The sequence below is a fragment of the Ziziphus jujuba genome, chromosome 9 (assembly GCF_031755915.1).
Source record: "Ziziphus jujuba cultivar Dongzao chromosome 9, ASM3175591v1".
Taxonomy (NCBI): Eukaryota; Viridiplantae; Streptophyta; class Magnoliopsida; order Rosales; family Rhamnaceae; genus Ziziphus; species Ziziphus jujuba.
The window spans coordinates 1,295,280-1,317,825 of NC_083387.1; the positions used below are offsets into that span (position 1 = coordinate 1,295,280).

Genomic DNA, 22,546 nt, shown 5'->3' on the forward strand with positions numbered 1-22,546 from the left:
AAATACAATGGCTGTTATTTTAGACTGATTAACAATCCCAAAGGGAAAAAAATAAAAACAAAATAAAAAAATATAGATGACTTATAATTTAATAAAGGTTAGCGTTATCTATTTAAGAAACACAACAGCGGCGTACTTGAGTGGCTGTAGTTTAGTGGTAAGAATTCCACGTTGTGGCCGTGGAGACCTGGGCTCGAATCCCAGCAGCCACACTTTTTGGTTAATTTATTTTAACTACCTAGTCGCCATTCACCATACACGTCAGACACCACGATATTACAATAAACCAAAATACACCTCATCAAAACTAAGAGCTCCCTCACACCTCTTTCCCGCCAAAACGCTCCTCCCCTACAGTCATTTGCCGCCAAAGCCAAATCTGCCCCTCTTTCTCTCCAAACCCGCCCCGCCCCCTCCCCTCCCATTTTATTTCTACTTTCTGCCGCCTGTGCTTCTCTCTCTCTCTCTCTCTCTCTGTGCGCTAAGAAACCACCATGAAAGACCTCGATTACAAGAAAGATAAAGGTTAAGTTCCGGTCCAAGTGCTTTTTACCTTCTATTTTTCCTGAAACCGAATACCTTTTATTTTATTTTGACCTTTCAATTTCTTAATTTTGCAGAACTAGCCAAAGAATTCCTTTCGAACTTTGCTAATATCGATGGCGATGCCAAATACATGGAAATCCTTGTGAGTTCTTCATTGCCTTAAAAACTTTATATCTGCATTTGATTGCTGAGAAAATAAGGAAAAATAAATAAGCAAATGTTATTAACCTAATCTATGTATATGCAACTGCTTGACTGGGCCGTGCTGTAAACTAATTTTCCCGCAAAAGGAATACCTGTCCTACTGAGTTTTCTCAGCAACCAAACATATGCCGTTTTTTATTTCCTTTTATTCTATATGAGGTAAAGGGGCTATAATTCGTCTTCTCATTTCAGCAAGAAGTCGCGAACCACAAAATCAGTGCAATCCAGATTGATCTCGAGGACCTAATTAATGTAAGTTCTAGCCAGGCTTTTGATTGTAGTTGCAAAACCCTATTTCTGCTGTGAATCATTGTTGATTTGATTTTGCAGTACCAGGACTTCGACGAAGACTTCCTCATACGGGTTACAGAAAATACTCGACGTTACATTGGAATTTTTGCAGATGCGATTGATGAGCTCATGCCGGAACCAACTGAGGCCTTCACGGATGATGACCATGACATATTGATGACTCAAAGGTCTGATGATGGACCGGAGAACATGGACGGTTCTGATCCTCATCAGAAGATGCCTTCGGAAATCAAGCGCTACTTGTGAGCTCAGAACAAATCCTTTGCCCTCTTTTATACTTGTTCTGGTGAATCATCATTGTAAACGTGAACTATAAATCTTTATTTGCCCGGGCATAACTCTATGTTTTTACTTGGACATGTATATACGACTCTTGATTATTGTATTCCAAAAGTTCTCATGTTTTGAATATGATATTAAATTACTGGTAGATCTCAGATTAAACGTTGTTATTTTACTGAAAAACTGTTTGTTCTGTACTGTAGAGTTCTAGATGCATTGTGTTATTCTGATATATTTTTTTAAATTATCACCCAGAGCATATTAGGAATTTTGCTTTTTGATTTTATAGATGTTCTTGATTTCCCAATACTTCTTCAATTGTGGTCCAGTGAGGTTTACATAAGAGCATCTTCAAAGGGACAGCCATACACCATTAGGGAGGTCAAAGCTTCATATATTGGTCAGCTGGTGAAGATATCTGGGATTGTGACACGGTGTTCAGATGTTAAGCCATTGATGCAGGTTGCTGTATACACATGCGAAGAATGTGGTTTTGAGATTTACCAGGTAAATGAGTGCAAGCTGAACCAAGCAGCATGAAAAGGAATCTCCTCAGTTTAACTGCATAACTCAGTCTGGAAGGGATAAAGAACCAAAAAAAAGAGAAGATTTGCTTGCTAACCCCTTGTATTAAAGAATTAAGCATGAGGCTTGGTATACCCTTAGATGCAAAAGAATTAAACGTGGCAAATATTCACCTTCATCCAATACCCTTAGATATAAAGGAATTAAGCATGACACATATTCACCTTTATCCGATACAATGTTGTGCTATTTGTTTGGCTATATGGCCACAGTAAATTTGGAAAGCTGCAACAGCCTTTCTGAAAATTTTCAGCAGCATTTTTTTTCTTATATTTTCCTTTCAATCATAGAGTATCATTTAATTTAAATGTCACTTAGCTCGGATTCATGCTATCACTTTTGTTCATTAATGTATTATCTTTTTGTGTCTAACAGGAAGTAACTGCTCGAGTCTTCATGCCCTTGTTTCAGTGCCCATCCAAGCGCTGTCTAACAAATAGAACAAAGGGGAACCTTATTCTTCAACTCAGAGCTTCAAAGTTTTTGAAGTTTCAGGAGGTTAGCGGTTAATAGCAATTTAGTCATATATTCTGTTAATGTCAAGGAAGAAATCTGTATCATAATATGGTTATCTATTTTGCTCGGTTCTTATTAAATATTTTCTTGTTGTCCCATGAGTTCTCATTATGATACGGTTCAATTTCAGGCCAAAATTCAAGAGTTAGCCGAACATGTTCCAAAAGGCCATATTCCAAGGACAATGACTGTCCACTTTAGAGGAGAACTCACAAGAAAGGTTGGTTTCTTTCATAATCTTCCTCAATTTTTTTTTTTCCCCATTAGTGAGCTTTATAACTTTTGTGTGTCAAAAACTGATAGAACAACACTCAGCGTTGGAAACTTGTTCTAACGTGCATGGGATTAATGTTTACATCACAGTTATGATGCCGTAGGTGTATGATTGATATAACTCCTGCTTATGGTATAAATACCTGTAATGGGTCCTATTAGTCTTAACAAGTTTGGTGTCTACTGCTTCTTTTACATTAATCCTGGCCCCCTTGATGATTGTCAGGTAGCTCCAGGTGATGTTGTTGAATTATCTGGGATATTTCTTCCCATTCCTTACACTGGTTTTAGAGCAATGCGTGCTGGCTTAGTTGCAGATACTTACTTAGAGGCCATGTCGGTCACACATTTCAAGAAAAAATATGAAGAGTGAGTCATTTTCACTTCTCATCTTTTTTGTTAATTTCTGACCAAAAAAGTTATATGCTTTACATATTGCCTTTTCCCTTCCTATTATATGCATTTCCACATATCAATTTCTTGAACTATTTTTGAATTCTGAACATTTAAGTTGTGTATGGCTTGGTAAAATTAAAGAGTTTTCTGATGTTTGGCTTGGTAAAATTAAAGCGTTTTTGTGATGATTATGTCAATTGTCCGTTGGAAAATATCTGTCATTACTAAGTTGTATTCTATTATAGATATGAACTTAGAGGAGATGAGGAAGAGCAGATTGCACGTTTAGCCGAGGATGGTGATATATATAATAAGTTGGCACGATCATTGGCACCTGAAATTTATGGACATGAAGATATTAAAAAGGCTCTGCTTCTTCTCCTTGTGGGTGCTCCTCACAAGAAGCTGAAAGATGGGATGAAGGTAAAGGCATCAACTTACCATCCAGTTGGATTTGACATGTTCGTACACTAAGTTCTTATTATCTCACATGCATGAACTAACTGGATTAAAAACTTCATGAGACTGGATATATCAATAACTTGTTTGATAAGCAAACAAGAACCCCATGGCCCTTTTTCCTTTCCCTTTCCTTCTCTATATGATTGGCTGTTTGTGGTCCTGTTCTATGATTTTTAGAACTGAATTTTGGTTATAATATGAATATGTATATTTCTCTTATAAGATTCCAGGCCCATATTTGCGTTTGTGATAAGAGAAAGTAAGGTTGAAGTCTTGTACCATTTGCATACTTAAGAAATAAAGTTTCTTTTCTTGCAGATAAGAGGAGATTTACATATTTGTTTGATGGGTGACCCTGGAGTTGCAAAGAGTCAGCTTCTTAAACACATAATCAATGTAGCGCCCAGAGGAGTGTATACTACTGGCAGAGGAAGCAGTGGAGTTGGTCTAACTGCTGCTGTTCAGAAAGATCCAGTCACGAATGAGATGGTCCTAGAAGGTGGAGCATTGGTGAGACATCTTTTCCCTTCTGAGTTTATATTCACATGTTATATAAGTGTATATGTAACTGTGAAATACTTGCACATAGCTACGTGATATTTCAGATTGATGCTGTTGCACATTTCCCATCCAAAAAAAGGATGTACTTAGCTCTTAACCAGTACATTTTAGCCAGGAAGTAAGAGTGTATCATAATAGCTGAACCATTATGATGTCATTTGACATGCATGGCTGATTGTCTACTTGCGTTGAGGGTTTTGGGGGTTTAATTGATGGAAGCGTTGACTCATTTCAGGTGCTAGCAGATATGGGAATTTGTGCTATTGATGAGTTTGACAAGATGGATGAATCAGATCGTACAGCAATACATGAAGTTATGGAGCAGCAAACTGTCAGCATTGCCAAGGCTGGGATCACTACATCCCTGAATGCAAGAACTGCTGTTCTTGCTGCTGCTAATCCAGCATGGTACTAATATTTCAGCTGTTCTTCAATTTCTCTTTCCTGCCTCTCTGGCTTCTCGTGTTTTTTAACCTGGTCATGTGATAGCTTTTTTTCTTAAGCAAGTATCATCTAAACTATGCAATATGCAAAAGTTGTTTTATATGCAGACTTTTAACTGTGGTTATCATCTATTTTGTGAAGGGGGAGATATGACCTACGGAGAACTCCAGCTGAAAACATTAATCTTCCTCCAGCACTTCTATCAAGATTTGATCTTCTATGGTTGATCCTGGATCGAGCTGATATGGATAGCGATCTTGAGATGGCTAGGCATGTTGTTTATGTCCACCAGAAAAGGGAATCTCCTGCTCTTGGTTTCAAGCCCCTTGAGCCATCTGTGCTTCGGTAAATATAATTTAGATTGCAAAACAGAAGTTGCATTCCGAGCACAATATTCCTTATTAAACACATTTTGCAATGCAGATGCATATTTTTGCTAAGTTTGTAAAGCTAATTAAATGTCTCCTTTTATTATTCTTGTTTTGTAAAACTCAATATCCAAGTTACGTGTGGGTTCTTCAAAATATATTTATGTATATATGTCGTGTGTGTGGGTTTGTTTGCTTGTTAATCTGTTTTACTTTTTTGTTTGTTTCTAGTGCATATATTTCAGCTGCAAGAAGATTGTCTCCTTCCGTTCCTAGGGAACTTGAGGAGTATATTGCAAGTGCGTACTCCGGCATTCGACAAGAAGAAGCTAAATCCAATACTCCTCATTCTTATACGACTGTCAGAACTCTGCTCAGCATTCTTCGGATATCATCTGTAAGTATGTTTTTTGCAGTGTTTTTCTTATTCAAAGTATTATTCTACTTGTTTGGATATATACTTAAACCAGCTTTTACCTGGTTTGTTGGATGGGTTGCGTAGCGATATTCATCAATTAGCATGGATAAGCAGAAAAGCAAATGGGTGCACCATCCATTTAAGAGATAGGATTTTTATAAAAATCTGTCTAACCCATTTGCAGGCACTTGCAAGACTCCGATTCTCTACAACTGTGGCTCAGAGTGATGTGGACGAGGCACTTAGATTAATGCAGATGTCGAAGTTCTCTTTGTATTCTGATGAGCGTCAGAAATCTGGTCTGGATGCTATTTCAGATATCTACTCAATTTTGCGAGATGAAGCTGCTAGAGCTAACAAGATGGATGTGAGCTATGCCCATGCGCTGAATTGGATTTCCAGGAAGGTTGGTCTAAAAAAACTGTGTTATAAGAAAAACCAACTACACTGGCTATGGAATTGCTATTAATTTAAACAAAGAGTTTATTTTTGAAGTAACGAGGAGTTTTTTGAGCAGGGATACAGTGAAGCCCAACTGAAAGAATGTCTGGAGGAATATGCAGCGCTGAATGTGTGGCAGATACATCCCCATACTTTTGACATCCGATTTATCGATGCCTGATGATATTTCTTGTCCTGTGGCAGTTCCATGCCCCTTCAAAGATTATGTAGATTGTACTAATTGCGTTTTATTTATTTTCCTTAGGCACTGATGTTTAGTGTTAGCATCTGTATTATATATTTTTAACTGGAACTATTTTTAACTTAAAATATGTTGACTTTGCCTTTGTTTACTACCCAAAAGAAACAAATTAATAATTAAATATTTAAAGAAACAAATTAATAATTAAATATTTCTTACTCCTTATTAGCTTTTTCCTTCTCCCACAAAAATTGTAACACTAGAAATAAAGAATCATTGGTCAGATGTAGAAAATTCAAAATCTAATAAATGGTTTTTTTATTAGGAATTATAATATGTTTTAAACTAGAAAGAGGATTTCACTGGACATGGTCGAATTTAGGGTCTGGTTTTCCCACTAGCGAAGCTTACAAATAGTACCCACTAAATGGTTCTTTGCCCACCCAAACAAAAAAGAAAAAAAAAGAAAAAGAAAAAAACCCATTAAATGGTTAAAAGACCAAGTCTTCGAAGTTGCCATTTACCAAGATGTCACGTGACGCGTGTCATCTTTATTCTCCCACTTAAAGGGGCGTACTTGACATTTCCACCCTGGGTCCCCTAATTATCACCGTGGTGCGCCCGTATCAGCTTCCGGTTCTACATACATATTCCCTTTAATTATTCCATTTGATGGAAAATATCCTATTAAGTTATTTACTGTTTTCTTCTTATTATTTTAATCATCTATTAATCGCCATTTCTCTTCTTTAGTATTTATGTTCGTAAATCGTTTCGTTTTGGCTTGTCCTGTTCCTGTGTTCAACCAAGAAAACTATACTTTCAGAACAAAGAATTCGAACAAAACCCAAAAATAAAAACAGAAAAAATAACAGTAATAAAAGTAGAGGATTGAGGTCTTCCGGACAAGCTTCCTCTTAATGTCGAAGACCTAGGATCGATGTTCTTTCCTTTTTTAGCATTTTTCGATGGAATTTCTTAAATTTCCATTTCTGGGACTGCATTTTCTGAACAAGTTGTTTATCCATTTCAACTCTATTTGAGGTAACTATAAGCTCTCGGCTCTATGATTAAGCTTTTCTTTGGAAATTCTTTTGCGTTTCTTACCTAAATTTCTTATTTAGATCTCCTTATTTTATTTATTTATTTTATATTTTTATTTTTCTAAGTCCATGTCTGGGATAGACATGTTAGTGTAGCTTCGAACTCTGCTATTTTTTGCCTCAGGGAAAATTAACTGCATTATATATTGGGGCACGTTTTCAGTTTCAATCAGTTCCGCGTCACTTTTACTTTCTTCAAACAATTCCAAAGGTTTCAATCTCTTTATATACAATTTTTTTTTTTTTTTTTGTTTATTGTTGCTGATGGTCTTGTCTTTCATTTCTCTGTTTTTCGATTCTCTTTGCGATACCAATTTCTCTATACTTGCTTTCATGGATGGTTTTTTACGTGTCCTGATTTATTCTCGTTTTTCTTAAATCCACAATCAATTTATCTGCTTAAGAAATTTTAGAAATTAAAAAAAAGAAAAAAAAAAGAAAGAAACATTTCATTAACGGGAATCTTAGAGAATGTTGATTGAAGCTGCATCTTCGATTCTTAAATTACCGAAGTCATTGAAGTCCTTGATTATATGTTTTATAAATGACTGATACATTTATAATGGAGCACCCACTTTTTGTAATTTTTTTTTTTTTTTTTTTTTGAATGACATAAATCTTTAGCATAGTAGTCGAATAAATGCACTTCCACTTGAGCTTTCATTATACTAACCTTATTCATTTATAGCTTATCGTCTTGGGCTATTAACTGAAGTTAAAACTTTTGATTTTCATGCACACCCCTTAAAATGATGTAGCATTTTGTCTTGAGAATTTTGTGCTGGTTAATTTATTTAGGTTGGTTTCTATAATATTGTCTTGCGTCAACAGAGTGCAACAGCCAAAAAGAACAAATAAGAAAAGATAGTAAAAAGGAATAAAATAAAAGGGTAAGCTTGGCAGGCTGGCTTGAGAGCAATTGAATTCAGCTCAAATATATATTGGTAACGGTTCGACTAATCAGGCAAGGTCATAAATGTTTAAAACTTACACTACTTGCCTTCGCTAGTTTTGATCTTTCATTTCCTCACCCTCAAGTTTTTGAGGAACTAAACAAACCTTAATATTTTTTTCCCAATTATATTCTGACCATGCGTTCTATTGGTTTGAATTCTTTCACCATTTGTTTCTTGTCTGTTATTTAAAGTATAATTTCACAGGTTTTTTTGTCTTTATATTCAGAGTAAGGCTTGTAAAAATGTCAATATTCAGTTTCCATTGTACGTGGCATGCAAAAATAATTTTGAAGGGCTTATTTTGACCACATTCAAATCTATCTAAGCCAATTCTCACGCCTACACCTGTCTTATTTTTATGTTAAATTGCCTTTTGTCTTTTTTCCTTTCTTCCTTTTTTTCCTCCCTCCCCTCTCTTAATCTGTTCTAATTTACTACTGATGATAGAAATGCTCTCGCTTTGTAATAGATGTTCAAATGTTGCAAAGAAATGAAACATAATGTTATGTAACTTCCTCATATCATTTTATTTTGTTTAGAGCACTACATTACTCGTAATTACTTAACAAGGAAAAAATTCATCTATGTGATGCCTTCTTTTGACAGTATCTTGACATTAAGGTTAAGAAGTTATATGTCCTTGGTGATGGGAATATAAAAAAGCAGCTAAAGATTATCTGGTTGAGATTTAGTTTTTCGATAGGCTTCTTATATATATATATATATCTATATAGTGTGGGAATCCTTCATTGACGTTGTTATATGGAAGGTTGTACAAGCCTCTTGGGATGTGATTATGGAGTCCTTCATTGTTAATTCTCAAGTACCTATTTCATATTTTAGTAAGCCAATGCATAACAGCTCCTTATGTTCAGATCTAGGGAGTTTCCATTTCTGGGCCAATGCATAATAGCTCCTTATGTTCAGATCTACGGAGTTTCCATTTCTGGCATATCTTATCACTCCTTGTGTTTGTATCTGTTGGCAAACTGTGTAATCCAAGGTTCCGACTTGCCATATCGACTACAAGTATTGATGATTTGAGAAGCAATGACTTTTCCTTCTAGCTATGCTAACTGTAGTTTTGCCAATAGCATGCAATTCTTAGTAAACATTTTGATGTTTCAGGTTGAACTCAAAATATGGATCGTCGCAAGTGCACTACTTCTGCTGGTGCACCTTTTAATTTTTCAAATAAGATGTATGAGAAGGCTCAATTGGAAAAAGAACAGCAACCTAATGATAATGTTGATGTGACTGGACTTGATATAGACCTGAGAGAAGTATACTTTTTGGTTATGCACTTTCTGTCTGCTGGACCATTCCAGAGGACTTTGGCACAATTCTCAAATGAACTTATGGAGCATCGGCTTTTGCCTAGAAGATATCATGCTTGGTTTTCGAGGAATGGTGTTTATAGTGAGGATGACAACGATGATGGTATCTCTTACCCGTTGAGTTACGCTAAGTTGGAGGAGAGGTATACATGCTTATTAATTCGTTATACACTTGTCAAAGCATATGAAACTTTGAGTTAGTTGTGATTCTTAATTCTTAAGATTAATTACCTTTTTTTTATTTTTTTTTAATTTTATTTTAATGTCATTATTATCATTCCCTTTTTCTTATAGAGATGTGTCTATTTTATTTCTGGTGAATTGTGCGTTATATGCCTGCTTCAAAATTATATTTTCTTACTTAAAAAGCTAGTATTACTTGCTGAGAGTCTATTGAATGATGAACAGATACACAAATCTCTCTTCAAAGATGAAACTGACCCACCATCCTTTTGTTCTCTCTTCTCCACTCTCCCCTATACTTCTTCATGGGCAAAACAACAATACTTGTCTGTATTGCTATTATCATAATATATACACAGTTACTTATATTTTTGGAAATATCTTTTACCCTTTCATGTAAAATGATTTTCCCTTGAACAGAATTCAATTACTGTTGGGTATTTCGTCTTCGGACTAAACATTTAATATTGGATAAAGAGAAAAGCCATAGATGCTACTTGAGATTCAGAAATTGACAGAATGTCACAGTATTGTGGTGATTTTAGTCCATGCCGACTTTTTGAAGAGACATTGGTTTGGTGTAAGAATCTCTGTGGGATTTCATTTCTGGTCTCAATGTAGCCGTGGCTACAAAATTGCCCTCTGTCATATCCATAATCCTCCAATGTCTCACTTAGGTTCTCTTGTCCCTATGCACAACCATCTAGAGATTTTATACAAGGCTACATTTGTCATTATATGCATCCGTTCATGTGTATGGCTTGGAGAGAGGAGGAGGTCAGGTCATTCTGCATTAGTCTTGTTTCCATTATCTTACTTTCTCTTCCTATAGCCATGCATTAATATACACATATCTTATGTATATAACATATATGTACATAAATATATGTCTGTCTTTAAATGAATATGCTTAGGTATGTAATTAATTTGAAATTTGTATAACAATAGGTATCCTCACGTAGAGAAGGACCACTTGGTGAAGCTTCTGAAGCAATTGATAGTGAGTGCAGCCCCATCATTGCATGGAAAGATTGTACAAAGTGCTCCATATGCAGCAATTCATACCCCTACATTATTGGGAACTGGTTCTTTTTCGCTTGTAGATTGTATGTGATATCTCATTGTTCTTTCTTTTTCATAATTTGTTGTTTATATTGTTTCCTTTTCTTTTCTTTATCCTGTCTAAAGATATACTTATATATTTTTCGATTTCACGCTTTTTAAATGCATGAATAAACCTATATGCCTTGGAAAAGGGTCTTTTAGCAAAAGACGTCAATCCATATTGTCTAATCCCTACTAAAAATATTTTCTATTTGTCCTGAATTAGCAGGTCAGTATTAATTGTACTAATTATGACATTACAATGTCTTTTATGTATTTCCATGCTCTTATACCAGAACCCTTGAGTAAGCGTAATGTTTTTTTCTTTTTTTTTTTTAAATATTTTTTACCTACATTTTCCATACTATTATGTTTTATTGGTCCTGTTTTCTAATGCTGTGTTGGTTTTGTATTTGTATCCTTTTATCTAAGATGAGGTTTGTACGTTACCTGTTCCTGGAAGAATTGCGCTGTTTTTACTAGACACAACTTTGAAAGATTTTGTCTTTACTGACCTTTTATAAGCACTTGTACAAGAACAATCTAGGCATGGGTTTCGTAATGGAAATAAATTCTTTGACTTGCTGGATAGCATCTGCAAGCTCCATCTTCATTTCCTTCTTCTTCTTCTTGGGTCATTTATTTATTTATTTATTTTTCCATTTTCATAAAAAAATGGGGGAAAAAAATTTGTTTTCTTTCCTGCTGAATGGAATGTGAAAGACAAGCTAAAGAAGCTGTTCTGGTAAACATGTATAGAGATAGACTTAAAACAATCATTTCTTGAGTTCTTTGCTTTCCTTAATGTTTTTCACTTAAAAATGTTTCCCTGTGCCATACAACATTAGAAGCTTGTTTATGCGGCTCTCCCTCATGGTAGATATATTGTTGAAGATCATTGAAATTTTTGTGTTTTAAAATATATGTTTTAATTAAATGATATACACATTCGTATGCTTGTCTATCAATTTTTCAGCTCATGTTTTTGCAGGCAACAAAGGTAAGGAAAATAAGCAAGTTAAGCCTGCAGCTTACTTGCATTGGCCTCACATGCAGGCCGATCAAGTTCATGGGCTTGCTTTGAGGGAAATAGGAGGTGGTTTTACAAAGCACCATCGTGCTCCATCCGTTCGTGCTGCATGTTATGCCATAGCTAAACCATCAACAATGGTGCAGAAGATGGAGACTATAAAACAGATAAGAGGGCATCGTGATGCTGTCTATTGTGGTACTGTTGCCTTATCCTCAAAAATTATGATCAACAATTTACTAGCTGAGATCTTGTCTTATGAAATCTTGTATAGTTATCGACTTCATGCTAGTAAATCTACTGGCTGGGATAAGGATACAATATTTGGGAAATTGATGCTGTAGACTAGTCCCTAGCTTTTTTTGTCTTTAGTGGTTGGATTCATACTTGACTTTGTGAGAGCTTTCACTAAATTTTTGTGTTGATTGTTATTGTTATTCAATTTGTTCATGGAAAATTTTCTATGCTTACTTAAAATATGCATTTTCATGTTGCTTCAATTGCTACCATAAAAATATTTCTTCCTTCATGATATATATCTATATATTGTACTAGAAATTTGTATAAAGAATGGTGACGGGTTACAAAATTCTTCTAAACAAGTTTGCTTGTGTTTTGCAGCCATATTTGATCGTTCAGGGAGGTATGTTATTACCGGATCAGACGATCGTCTTGTCAAGATCTGGTCAATGGAAACTGCACTCTGTCTGGCCAGCTGCCGAGGACATGAAGTGAGTTAACATTGTCTGCTATCTGTGAAAATTTTGAATTTTTTTATTTTTATTTTATTTTATCTAAAATGTAGAATTTATTTTATTTTTTCATAACATTCTTATTTAACTACTCTGTTATGTTGATACAAGGGTGACATCACTGACCTGGCTGTAAGTTCAAACAATTGTTTGGTGGCATCTTCTTCAAATGACTTTGTCATTCGAGTTGTATGTATACCCTACCTTTAACATATTCATACACACATTATCTTTAACATATTCATATACACATTATCTTATCTTTCAACCCCTAAATAGATCCTGTTTTCTTTCAGTGGCGCTTGCCAGATGGATATCCAATTTCAGTCTTACAGGGGCATACTGGAGCTGTTACTGCTATTGCATTTAGTCCCAGACCTACTGCTGTATACCAGCTTTTATCGTGAGCCCCACTATTAGAGTTACTATTCTCTGTTGTTGCTCCTATCCAATTACTTTGGTTGATCTGCTATAACATATTTTTGTTTCTTCAATTAGCCTGAATTTGTAGTTTCACTTTTCTCTGTATTTTGATATCGTAATAAGTTATTGCTTATACGTTGAATTCCTAACAACATTTCTTTGAAGCCTATAATTGAATAGCTTGATTGTGGTTTTGTTATATTACTTATTGTCCAAAGGGGAGCAGCTATGCTGAAATTGCATTTTTTGTTAATTACTCTTCTGTTTTTACTTGTAGATCATCAGACGATGGAACTTGTCGAATTTGGGATGCTAGGTATTCTCAGTGTAACCCACGGATATACTTACCAAAACCTTCTGACAATTTAACTGGTCAGATTATAGCTTTTATGTTGTTGTTTAATGATTAGCTTTTATGCAATGCTATGTCTGCTTACATTTTGACTGTGATGTTAATTGCAGGGAAGAACAATGGTCCATCAAATGATGCACCCTCATCAAGTAATGTTCCTCAGAGCCATCAAATACTTTGTTGTGCTTACAATGCAAATGGAACTGTTTTTGTCACCGGTAGCTCTGACACTTTTGCAAGGGTGTGTATGTTGAGTGATGTAGTTTCTATACTAGATCATGTAGTTTTTCTGCCAATACGTTTTGGTTTATTTGTATCAGTAAATATTATATGGTTAGTTGACTTTCTTTACGGAGAATTGGGTATTTGCAGGTTTGGAGTGCTTTGAAATCTAATGCAGATGAATCAGAACAACCAATACATGAGATGGATGTATTGATTGGCCATGAGAATGATGTCAATTATGTGCAATTCAGGTCAGTCTGTCCTGCTAAATAAAATATTTTTATTGGCAAATTTCATGACATCTGTACTGTTCTATCTGCAGTGGGTGTGCTGTGGCTTCAAAATCTTCATTGTTTGACTCTTCGAAGGATGAGAATATTCCAAAGTTCAAGAATTCCTGGTATCTTCTTCTTCTTTTCATGTATTATCTAAGCAAATTTATTTGTTATACTCACAACCTGTTTCTTGAATCTTATTGTTCTCAGGTTTTGTCATGACAACATTGTTACCTGCTCTCGTGATGGGAGTGCAATTATTTGGGGTCCAATGTCACGTAGATCACGTGTGAGCTTTTAAAGCTTTTGCTTTTGTGGACTCTAATATGATGTTATATGTGCATATAATAGTAATCTTTTTGATGGTTGTTTCTCCTTTCGTTACATTCTGTAATCGTTTAGGGGAAAGTTGGACGTTGGAAACGTGCATATCATCTGAAGGTTCCGCCTCCTCCACTGCCTCCTCAACCTCCAAGAGGAGGTCCGCGCCAGAGATTTCTTCCTACCCCACGTGGTGTAAATATGATTGTGTGGAGCCTGGATAACCGCTTTGTGCTTGCAGCTATAATGGGTGAATTACCTGCTACAAGATTTTAGTTTTGAAAAAAGGAAAAAAAATTATTATAAAGATGGGTTCTGGAACTTTGACTTAAAACTAAGCCAAGAAATCCCTGATATCTGTTCTACCTTGGGCACATCATTCATCAAGTTTTGTCTTTTCTTGTTTTCCTCAACCTCTGTTGTTTTGTTTATAGCTTCTTTTTATGGCTACAATTAAGTCAAATTGTTTCTTATTGGGAATTTGTCACTTGACTGAACCCCCTTAGTTGCCCTTTTAAAGTCATGATCGATTCATGCTACCTGTAGTGACATTAAGCAACGATTTCCATTTTTGTAGAGTTTAATTTACTTTGAGTGCATTTGCTATTGTGCATGTTTTTTAACACCTTAGCATACTGTACTATAAAATATAAATCTCCTAAACCATGTTTTTTAAGTTTCTTTAACTTGATTTGTCCATGCAACATGCTAAAATCACTTCTCTTCCTCATTCTCATCACTTTGTGTCTATATGCTGAAGTGTCCTGGTGCTACCTTCTTCATGGAAGGAATATATTTAAGGATTGACCAAGGGAAGCTCACTTGGCAATGGAAAAAAATACACTAAACTAAAATAAAATAAAACAAAGTAAAATAAAATAAAAAGAAGAAGAAGATAAGAAGAAAGGGAAAAAGTGATAGGCTCTAGTTTGATCTTTTCTGGTAGTATGTTTATTTATTAACAACGTTATTATTATTATTATTTTATTTATATTTTTTTGTTTTCTCACTGCTGTACTTTTTTATGCAGATTGTAGAATCTGTGTTTGGAATGCTGTTGATGGTAGCTTAGTACATTCTTTGACTGGTCACACTGCATCTGTAAGTGGTTAATTTTGTGAATCTTTATCATGGGATTGATGATCCTTTTCAATCATTGTAAATGCTGCTTTTTTATTGTTACTTAGACATTTAGAGAGGATTTTTTCTTCTTGGAATGTTGTGGAGTCATTGTTATTGAACAAATCCCCCAGCCAAACAAGAAAAAAGGAAAGGAAGAGTAGAATAAGAACAACAAAATATGAATTTATTGACTATTTCGCCATGATGTGTTAGGTACCTAGATTTTCCCGATATGATGCACACCTGCACATTAAAATTGTATCTTGTTTCTCTTGTAGAACTTTTGTTGCTCCAGTGGCTGACAGCTTTGATGTTGTGTTCTTTGCAGTCTTACGTTTTAGATGTTCATCCTTTCAATCCTCGGATAGCTATGAGTGCTGGGTATGATGGACGAATAATAGTGTGGGATGTGAGTTCTTGGCTTTTTATGTCTTTTATGCTGACACATTATTCTCTTCATGCTCGCTATGTAATACACTCTCTGGCAATTTCTTTTTCCAGATCTGGGAGGGCACACCTATTCGCATATATCCTATTGGGAATAAGTTGGTTGATGGAAAATTTTCTGCGTAAGTTTTTAAATATTCTATTGAAAATAATGTCAACTTATTGACCTTCCATTTGTTTTACAACTTTTCAGGTAGAAACTAAATCCTTCAATTTTATTTTTGTTGCAATCTCCATCCTTATTTTTGCAACTGTTCAAAAGTTTCATATGTCATTTGAATATACAGAGTCTGGATCCCTGTACTTCCATACCAGGAGGAGTTGCTCAATTTGAAGATTAAGTTATTAGGAATTGGTCTTAAATATGTGTATCAAGCTAAAATTATAGGCATTTAACACCATACTCAAATTTGATAAAAATGAAGCAAACAAACCATTCTATTTCTTTCTTTACTCTTCAAGTTAGGTTGGCAATATTAAAGGGAAACTGTAATTAATTCTCTGCGTACTCGTTTATAACTTAATTTAGCTGTAAATGGGATGTTTCTCTGTCTTTATTCTCCCAAGTTTCTTATGCATTTGTCAATTCACTGCCAATTGTTCACTCCTTTACTCTCACCTTCAAATTCCCCCCTTCCTAAGATAAAAATTAAAAATTTATAAAGAAAATTGTTTTTCTGATACTATTTTTTGCCTCCAACGTTTTGCTCATATAGCTCAAAATATTTCTTATGTCTGATGAAACATGCTCTCTTTGTTTTCACAGGGATGGGACATCAATTGTAGTTTCAGATGATGTTGGGCGAATATATTTCATAAACACAGGTCAAGGCGAGTCACAAAAGGATGCTAAAGATGATCAGGTAATAATATTTCGCTTATACAGCTGTTTTCTGCTCTCTAGTATCTCTTTGCTTTCCTTCTTTCTTTTTATTTTAATTCAATTGGTATTATGTAGTTGCTATATGACAGTTGTTTGCATGATTCCCCTAACAGTTCTTTCTTGGGGATTATCGTCCTGTTGTACGGGATGCTTCTGGCAATATTCTTGATCAGGTTAATCATCTACTCATATTTCACAAGTGCATTTTTGTGTTGTAGCCTTTATTTCATATCTGTTGTCAGCAACAACTTATTAAGGAAACAATGGATAAATTTCATGTAATATCAAACCTTAATGTGAAAAGTTATTCTACTTTTGTGACTCTTTACTTTTACCTGTGCTGTTTCTATAACAATGATGACTAACAGATAAAACATTTTGTAGTTGACGTTTTTTTCTTGTCCTTTTATGTTTGTAAAAATGGAAAGTCAATGTAACTTTTTCTTAAAATTATATACATAGAAGTATGAATAAAATTTGATGAGATAGACTAGATACATAAGGAATTTTTTTTCTCAGTATCTTGTTATACTGCTTTTTCATACGTAATTGTATTTTTGTAAGTTCGTATAGTGGGACTATGGCATCTAAAATGTTTCGGAAACCTGTTCATATCTTGATTCAATTGCATTACATCTGATGCAGGAGACACAATTGCCTGCTTTTCGAAGGAACATTCAAGATCTCCTTTGTGATTCAAGTACCTTTCTGCCTGCTACAGTGTATAATTTTATGAATTTCTATGAAATTAAGACATTTTCTGATTTCATCTATTAATGGGAATTGATAGGTATGATGCCATATCCTGAACCTTATCAGAGTATGTATCAGCGGCGTCGGCTTGGAGCACTAGGCATTGAGTGGCAGCCATCAACCATAAAATTTGCTGTAGGGCTGGATGTCAGTTTAGGCCTGATGCCTCCTTTGGCTGATTTAGAGAGAATGATTGAGCCACTGCCAGAGTTCATCGATGCTATGTTTTGGGAGCCTGAAAACGAAGCTATAATTGAAGATAGTGACTCTGAATACCATGTTACTGAGGAAAATTCCAGCGAAGGTGAGAAGAGAAGTATTAGTGCCTTCTCTTCTAGTGATACAGAGTGCAGTGCAGAGGACAGTGAAGCTGGATTCAGCCATAAAGATGGCCTCCGCAGATCAAGAAGAAAAACACACAAGATTAAAGTAAGTGGCTTCTTCCCTTTTACTGTTTGAATTCATGTTCACACCAACTTGGACTCAATCTTACTTTATTTCAGCATGAGATGGTGACTTCTTCTGGGAGGCGTATCAAGAAAAGGATTTTGGATGAACCTGATGGCACTGTATCTGGGAGTACCAAAAGTAAGAAAGCAAAAACTGGCCATAAAGTTTTGAAGAGAAAGTCTAAAAAGGCAAAGATGTCGAGACCCCAGCGAGTTGCAGCACGCAATGCTCGAAGTATGCTTTCTCAATTTACTGGAACTTCTACAGATGGAGGAGATGAAGATGAAGATGAAGATGACTCAGAATATGATTCATCAGAGAACGAGTCAGTGCAGCAAGATTTAAATATTCAAAGCAATGAGTCTGATATGAGCTTGCAAAACATGTGCCAAAGCCAGACTAGAAATGAAGAACTGTCTTTACATGAGTCCAAGGATGTGGCCAAGCTGCCACTTTCTGTTACTCAATCCAATGTTGGAAACAAACTGAAATTGGTCCTTAAGCTTCCACGCCGTGATTCTAAGAAGCAAGAGCCTCTAGAGGACACAAAAACGGAATGTGATAGTCAAGCTGATTTCTTGAATCCAATTTCTCAAACTACTGCTAAAGAAAAGAGGATTGATGGAAGCTTGTCAAGTTCACCCTCATTGTTTGCAGATGTGAGTGATGTGGAGCTGTCTGAATACCACAACAGAACTGAATTGACTGATGCAGTGCCACCTGAAAATGTTGTGGATCATATGGAGGCATCTGCTGGTAAGATGGAGAATAAAATTAGATGGGGAGAGGTCAAAATGCGCACATCCAAGCGTTCAAGATTAGGAGATTGCATATCAGTAGATGAAGAGTTTTCCCACCCTGACCAGCACAATCCTCGGAGTGAGCACAAACAGAAATACAGTGTCTCTGTATCTGCATCCTCTTTTAATGGAAATCTCGACAAGGTGTTTATGGGTCAGGCTGCACCTGAGGAAAGCATAGAGGAATCAGTGGTAAAAGATGAAGCTTCCTGCATGAAGCACTCAAATGCAGTGAATGAAGATACCCCCCTTAATTCGACAAAGCTCTATAGGACAAAACTGATTCTAAAGGATCCCGGAAATCCATCAAAATTAAAATTTGTTTCTGCTGTGGAAGATATGACAAATCCTGTAGATGACATGAAGCCTGAAAACCTTCCATGCATGGAGCATGATGCAGCTCTGGAACAGCCAGTAGTAGTTGGGGATACTGGCAGATCAAGTTCTCTGCAGTTGTTATATAAGGCTAGGACTGATTCAGAAGGTCTTGATGGTGATTCAATAGACCTCCATGATTCAGGTAATAATTTCCATGTAGCTGCATCTGATGCAATTCCTAGAACAAGATCCTTAAAGATGAAAGCAACTTCTCGGGAGTCAAAGGCAGTGAACCATAGGAAAAACTATCAAACAGCAGGGACATCAAAAGATGCAGAAGCGTTCTCAGCGAAAATGCATGATCAGCTTCCTCAAAGGTCAAGGTCTTCAAGAAATCACCAGGGTTCTCGTAATACGAACATCCATAGATCATCAGCTCAAAGGATGTCAAATCATCCTACGAAAAAATTATCATGGCTAATGTTATCAGAGCACGAGGATGGTTATCGTTATGTTCCTCAGCTTGGTGATGAAGTTGTATATATGAGACAGGTGATTTTTATTTTCTTGCCCTGTTGTTATTCTGACTGAAGTTAGCTTTCAGAAATTGATTTTTTAAATATTGTGAATTTATGCTTATATGGCTAGGGTCATCAAGAATACATAGAACTAAGCAGGGTTGGTAAAGGTCCATGGAGATCAGTTAAGGGAGACATCGGTGCTGTGGAAATTTGCAAAGTTGAAGGCCTAGCATATAAATATATGCCTTACGGGGACAGCTGCTGTGAAGTAACACTTAAATTTGTTGATCCTTCTTCCAATGTGTTTGGTAAAACATTCAAATTGACTCTTCCTGAGCTTAATGATTTCCCTGATTTTGTTGTTGAGAAAACATGGTACGATGCTGCTGTTATGAGAAACTGGACACGTAGGGACAAATGCCTGGTTTGGTGGAAGAATGAAGGTGGTGATGGTGGTAATTGGTGGGAAGGTCGAATAGTTTCTTCTCAGGCCAAATCACCTGACTTTCCTGACAGCCCCTGGTTAAGATATGTTGTTCAGTACAGGGATGAGTCTGGCACACATGAACATTGTCCTTGGGAACTGCATGATCCTGACACACCATATGAGCGGCCCCATATTGATTCTGAAATCAGAGATAAGCTGCTATATTATTTTTCTAAAGTAGAGGATAAGGTGTTCTTCTCTTCCACTTAGTAGTGTGTGTTTTATTTGCTCAAAATTTAGCATGCAAAACTTAAAAATATTATTGTGGGAGACAATTTTAGACAACTCTGCCTCAAAATTTTAACTGTTCGTTTCCCCTTCTTTTCAGGAATATCATGTTATCCAGCAAATGAACGAAGTTGTTGAGAAGGATGATTTCTGCAACAGGTAGAGAAAATACTATGAGATTAGCCCCATGCTTATTAACTGCTTATATATAACCTTGTTGAAACATATGACTAAACATGCCTTCCTGCCATATTTTCCGCCTATCTCATTGCTCTGCTATAGAGCATGCAAAATCGGATTGTATGTGTTTGAGTGCAAGGCATATCATCTTAGCATATTGTTATATTAGGCTGAGAAGTAAAGAAATTTGAATTATCCATAAAATTTCCCCTTTGTGGATATTTTTGTAGGTTTCAAGTTCATTTGTATCCTGAACTAATCAAGGCAAGGCTAGAGAAAGACTATTATAGGAATGTGGAAGCTGCGAAGCATGATATTATGGTGATGCTCGACAATGCCCAGTCCTACTTTCTAAGAAAAGAATTAGCAACCAAGCTTGCGCATTTGCACAATTGGTTTACAAAGAAGTTGAATAGGTTGTAGAGACTACCAAATGAGTTTGGTAAAGAAATTATTACCCAGGATTTCCTTTCTTGTAATGTCTGGTTTTGAAAAAGAGTCGGGATGGAAATCCAAGTTTTGAAGGGAGGAATATGTTGGGAGGCATTGTACAAGGCCCCAACCCCACAAATAGAAGGGCCCCAAAGTATCATATATTTTATTCGACTCAACAAAAAAATTATTTTTCATATAAAAATTAGTTTTTTTTTTTTTGGTACACATAAAAATTCAAAAGTGGGTTGGTAACGTTTTTTAATAGTACTTTTAGCCAAAAAAAAGAAAAAAACGTATTGTAATTAGTACTTTTACAAATTAATTTTTTCTTTTGATAAGGTTATGAAAATTTCCATTATAATTCTAATGAAGAAAAAGAAGGTACTCTCAAATCCATGATCTTGTAATCACCACCAAACTCACTTGACTACAAATTAAAGTGTGGATTGTTACATATTATTTTAATGAACACTAAAGGCTTCATTTCAAAAGAAAAATCTTTATTAATTTTGAAAACGAGGTGGGATAAACTTTCAAAACACTCCAAAAATAAATCATCTGTTCGTCAGGATTATCAAAGAGAAAATAAATGTCCCATTGTGGGAAAGTAGTTATCAACAATGCTGAATAAAAAGCTTAACAAGTCAAGCTTCTAAAATTTTGTAGTATTTTGTAGTATTCATGCTAACAAAATCAACATGTTGTTCAGACACTAGAAGAGCTCCAAATAGAAGGAATCAAGTCCTTTTTGTCTTTTTCGATTTCACTTGAGGCTTTTCATCCTCTTCTTCTGAAGAACTTTCAACTGGTTCATCAGGAACATCATTAAGAGCATTATGTCTGGTGATGAAATCTTTCAATATGCCCATGCTTTCCTCTTTTACATAAATCAACTGTTCAGAAAGGGCTCCCTTTTTTGCTTCAAGGGAATATGTTTCTGACCCGAGGCAAAATGTAGCTTTAACCTGAGGCTTTGGAAGAATTGCATCTTGGGGTCGGACCTCCATCTTGCTGCACCATAAACAATCCAACAATTAGTAATGATAAATATGCACCAAGCCTATAGCCTATTCATTTCTCATTCCCCATCATATTTATTCAAAATCTATGTTGGGGATTGTAAACAGATTTATAGACATCATTGATGAGAATCAGAGAATGAAACATTAAGCTAATAAAACAGGACAGGACAGTTTCGAAAAGCCCAGTTACATATTGAGAAACAAGGTAGCATTGGGTTCTTAACAAAATCTGGGGTCCAGTAATTATTCTGATCATATTTCACCTATCAAAGTATGACCTCAATAACAAATTATGCCTTCACCTTTGGCAGTAACCAGAAAATAAATTCTTCCCAAAGATCGATATGAATATTCTAATCATGCTGCCTTCTATAGATTATCATTGGATCCCATTTATCATAAACATTGAAAAGGAGAGAAGTAAAGGGAAATTTAGAGTCAACACAATTTAAAGACTAGTTATAAAAAGTTGAGATGATCCCTTCTGCTTTTGTTGTGGTGAACTGACCACAATTAGTTAAAAGGACTAAAAATGAAAACACCCAATTGAGACGAGAGACAAAAGAGCAATAATATGTCAAAGGTTTCACTTTCATCTTTCCTCAAACTGCAGTCTTTAAAATTAACCAACTATTATATTGTGGATTCCCACACAACAAATGATAAATATCTCCAGCAAGATATTAGTTATCTTCAGGTGTTGCTCACCAAAAATGAATCGGCTTTAATTGAATTCGGGTTCAAGTGCTAGATGCTATATATAATACGCGTACCAACTCACACTTTTAACAGTACAAGATTTCGGTCAGTGATTACTCTTTTTTTCTTG

At 35.5% G+C, this 22,546-nt stretch overlaps 2 protein-coding genes and 1 non-coding gene across 5 annotated transcripts; all 3 read left to right on the forward strand.

The window, feature by feature from the left end:
* The first annotated feature begins 140 nt into the window (after positions 1-140).
* Positions 141-212, forward strand: TRNAH-GUG (transfer RNA histidin (anticodon GUG)). Its single transcript has one exon. It is a non-coding gene; the product is annotated as a tRNA-His (tRNA).
* Positions 213-361: 149 nt separating this feature from the next.
* On the forward strand, positions 362-6,155 carry LOC107426121 (DNA replication licensing factor MCM7). Its single transcript, XM_016036220.3, has 15 exons — positions 362-525; positions 621-688; positions 943-1,002; positions 1,081-1,304; positions 1,674-1,851; positions 2,305-2,427; positions 2,576-2,665; positions 2,945-3,087; positions 3,360-3,537; positions 3,895-4,086; positions 4,373-4,545; positions 4,723-4,926; positions 5,181-5,346; positions 5,552-5,773; positions 5,885-6,155. The coding sequence occupies exons 1-15, from the start codon at positions 495-497 to the stop codon at positions 5,987-5,989; spliced, it is 2,157 nt and encodes a 718-aa protein (XP_015891706.1). The 5' UTR covers positions 362-494; the 3' UTR covers positions 5,990-6,155.
* Positions 6,156-6,698: 543 nt separating this feature from the next.
* Positions 6,699-20,911, forward strand: LOC107406056 (uncharacterized). 3 transcript variants are annotated; one of them, XM_048480163.2, is made up of 25 exons: positions 6,699-7,054; positions 7,238-7,324; positions 9,198-9,549; positions 10,538-10,695; positions 11,670-11,921; positions 12,345-12,454; positions 12,587-12,664; positions 12,772-12,878; positions 13,176-13,270; positions 13,361-13,491; positions 13,623-13,726; positions 13,798-13,875; positions 13,961-14,039; positions 14,153-14,321; positions 15,102-15,172; positions 15,522-15,602; positions 15,695-15,762; positions 16,407-16,503; positions 16,637-16,696; positions 17,169-17,223; positions 17,314-17,705; positions 17,780-19,396; positions 19,493-20,041; positions 20,181-20,239; positions 20,491-20,911. In XM_048480163.2, the coding sequence occupies exons 3-25, from the start codon at positions 9,212-9,214 to the stop codon at positions 20,681-20,683; spliced, it is 4,941 nt and encodes a 1,646-aa protein (XP_048336120.2). In that variant the 5' UTR covers positions 6,699-7,054; positions 7,238-7,324; positions 9,198-9,211; the 3' UTR covers positions 20,684-20,911. The 3 variants fall into 3 exon arrangements, with proteins under 3 accessions (XP_048336120.2, XP_048336119.2, XP_015868631.3); XM_048480162.2 differs by lacking the exon at positions 7,238-7,324; XM_016013145.4 differs by lacking the exon at positions 7,238-7,324 and having other exon boundaries at positions 11,685-11,921.
* The last annotated feature ends 1,635 nt before the right edge of the window (positions 20,912-22,546 follow it).

What these genes read in the sequence shown, in the direction of transcription:
- LOC107426121 (XM_016036220.3), top strand. Translation starts at nt 495, where the DNA reads ATGAAAGACCTCGATTACAAGAAAGATAAAG. An exon ending in CTTGAGCCATCTGTGCTTCG is followed by an intron (nt 4,927 to 5,180) that starts GTAAATATAATT and finishes GTTTGTTTCTAG; the next exon opens with TGCATATATTTCAGCTGCAA. An exon ending in TGAATTGGATTTCCAGGAAG is followed by an intron (nt 5,774 to 5,884) that starts GTTGGTCTAAAA and finishes TTTTTTGAGCAG; the next exon opens with GGATACAGTGAAGCCCAACT.
- LOC107406056 (XM_048480163.2), top strand. Translation starts at nt 9,212, where the DNA reads ATGGATCGTCGCAAGTGCACTACTTCTGCTGGTGCACCTTTTAATTTT. An exon ending in TCGTGATGCTGTCTATTGTG is followed by an intron (nt 11,922 to 12,344) that starts GTACTGTTGCCT and finishes TGTGTTTTGCAG; the next exon opens with CCATATTTGATCGTTCAGGG. An exon ending in GTCAATTATGTGCAATTCAG is followed by an intron (nt 13,727 to 13,797) that starts GTCAGTCTGTCC and finishes TTCTATCTGCAG; the next exon opens with TGGGTGTGCTGTGGCTTCAA.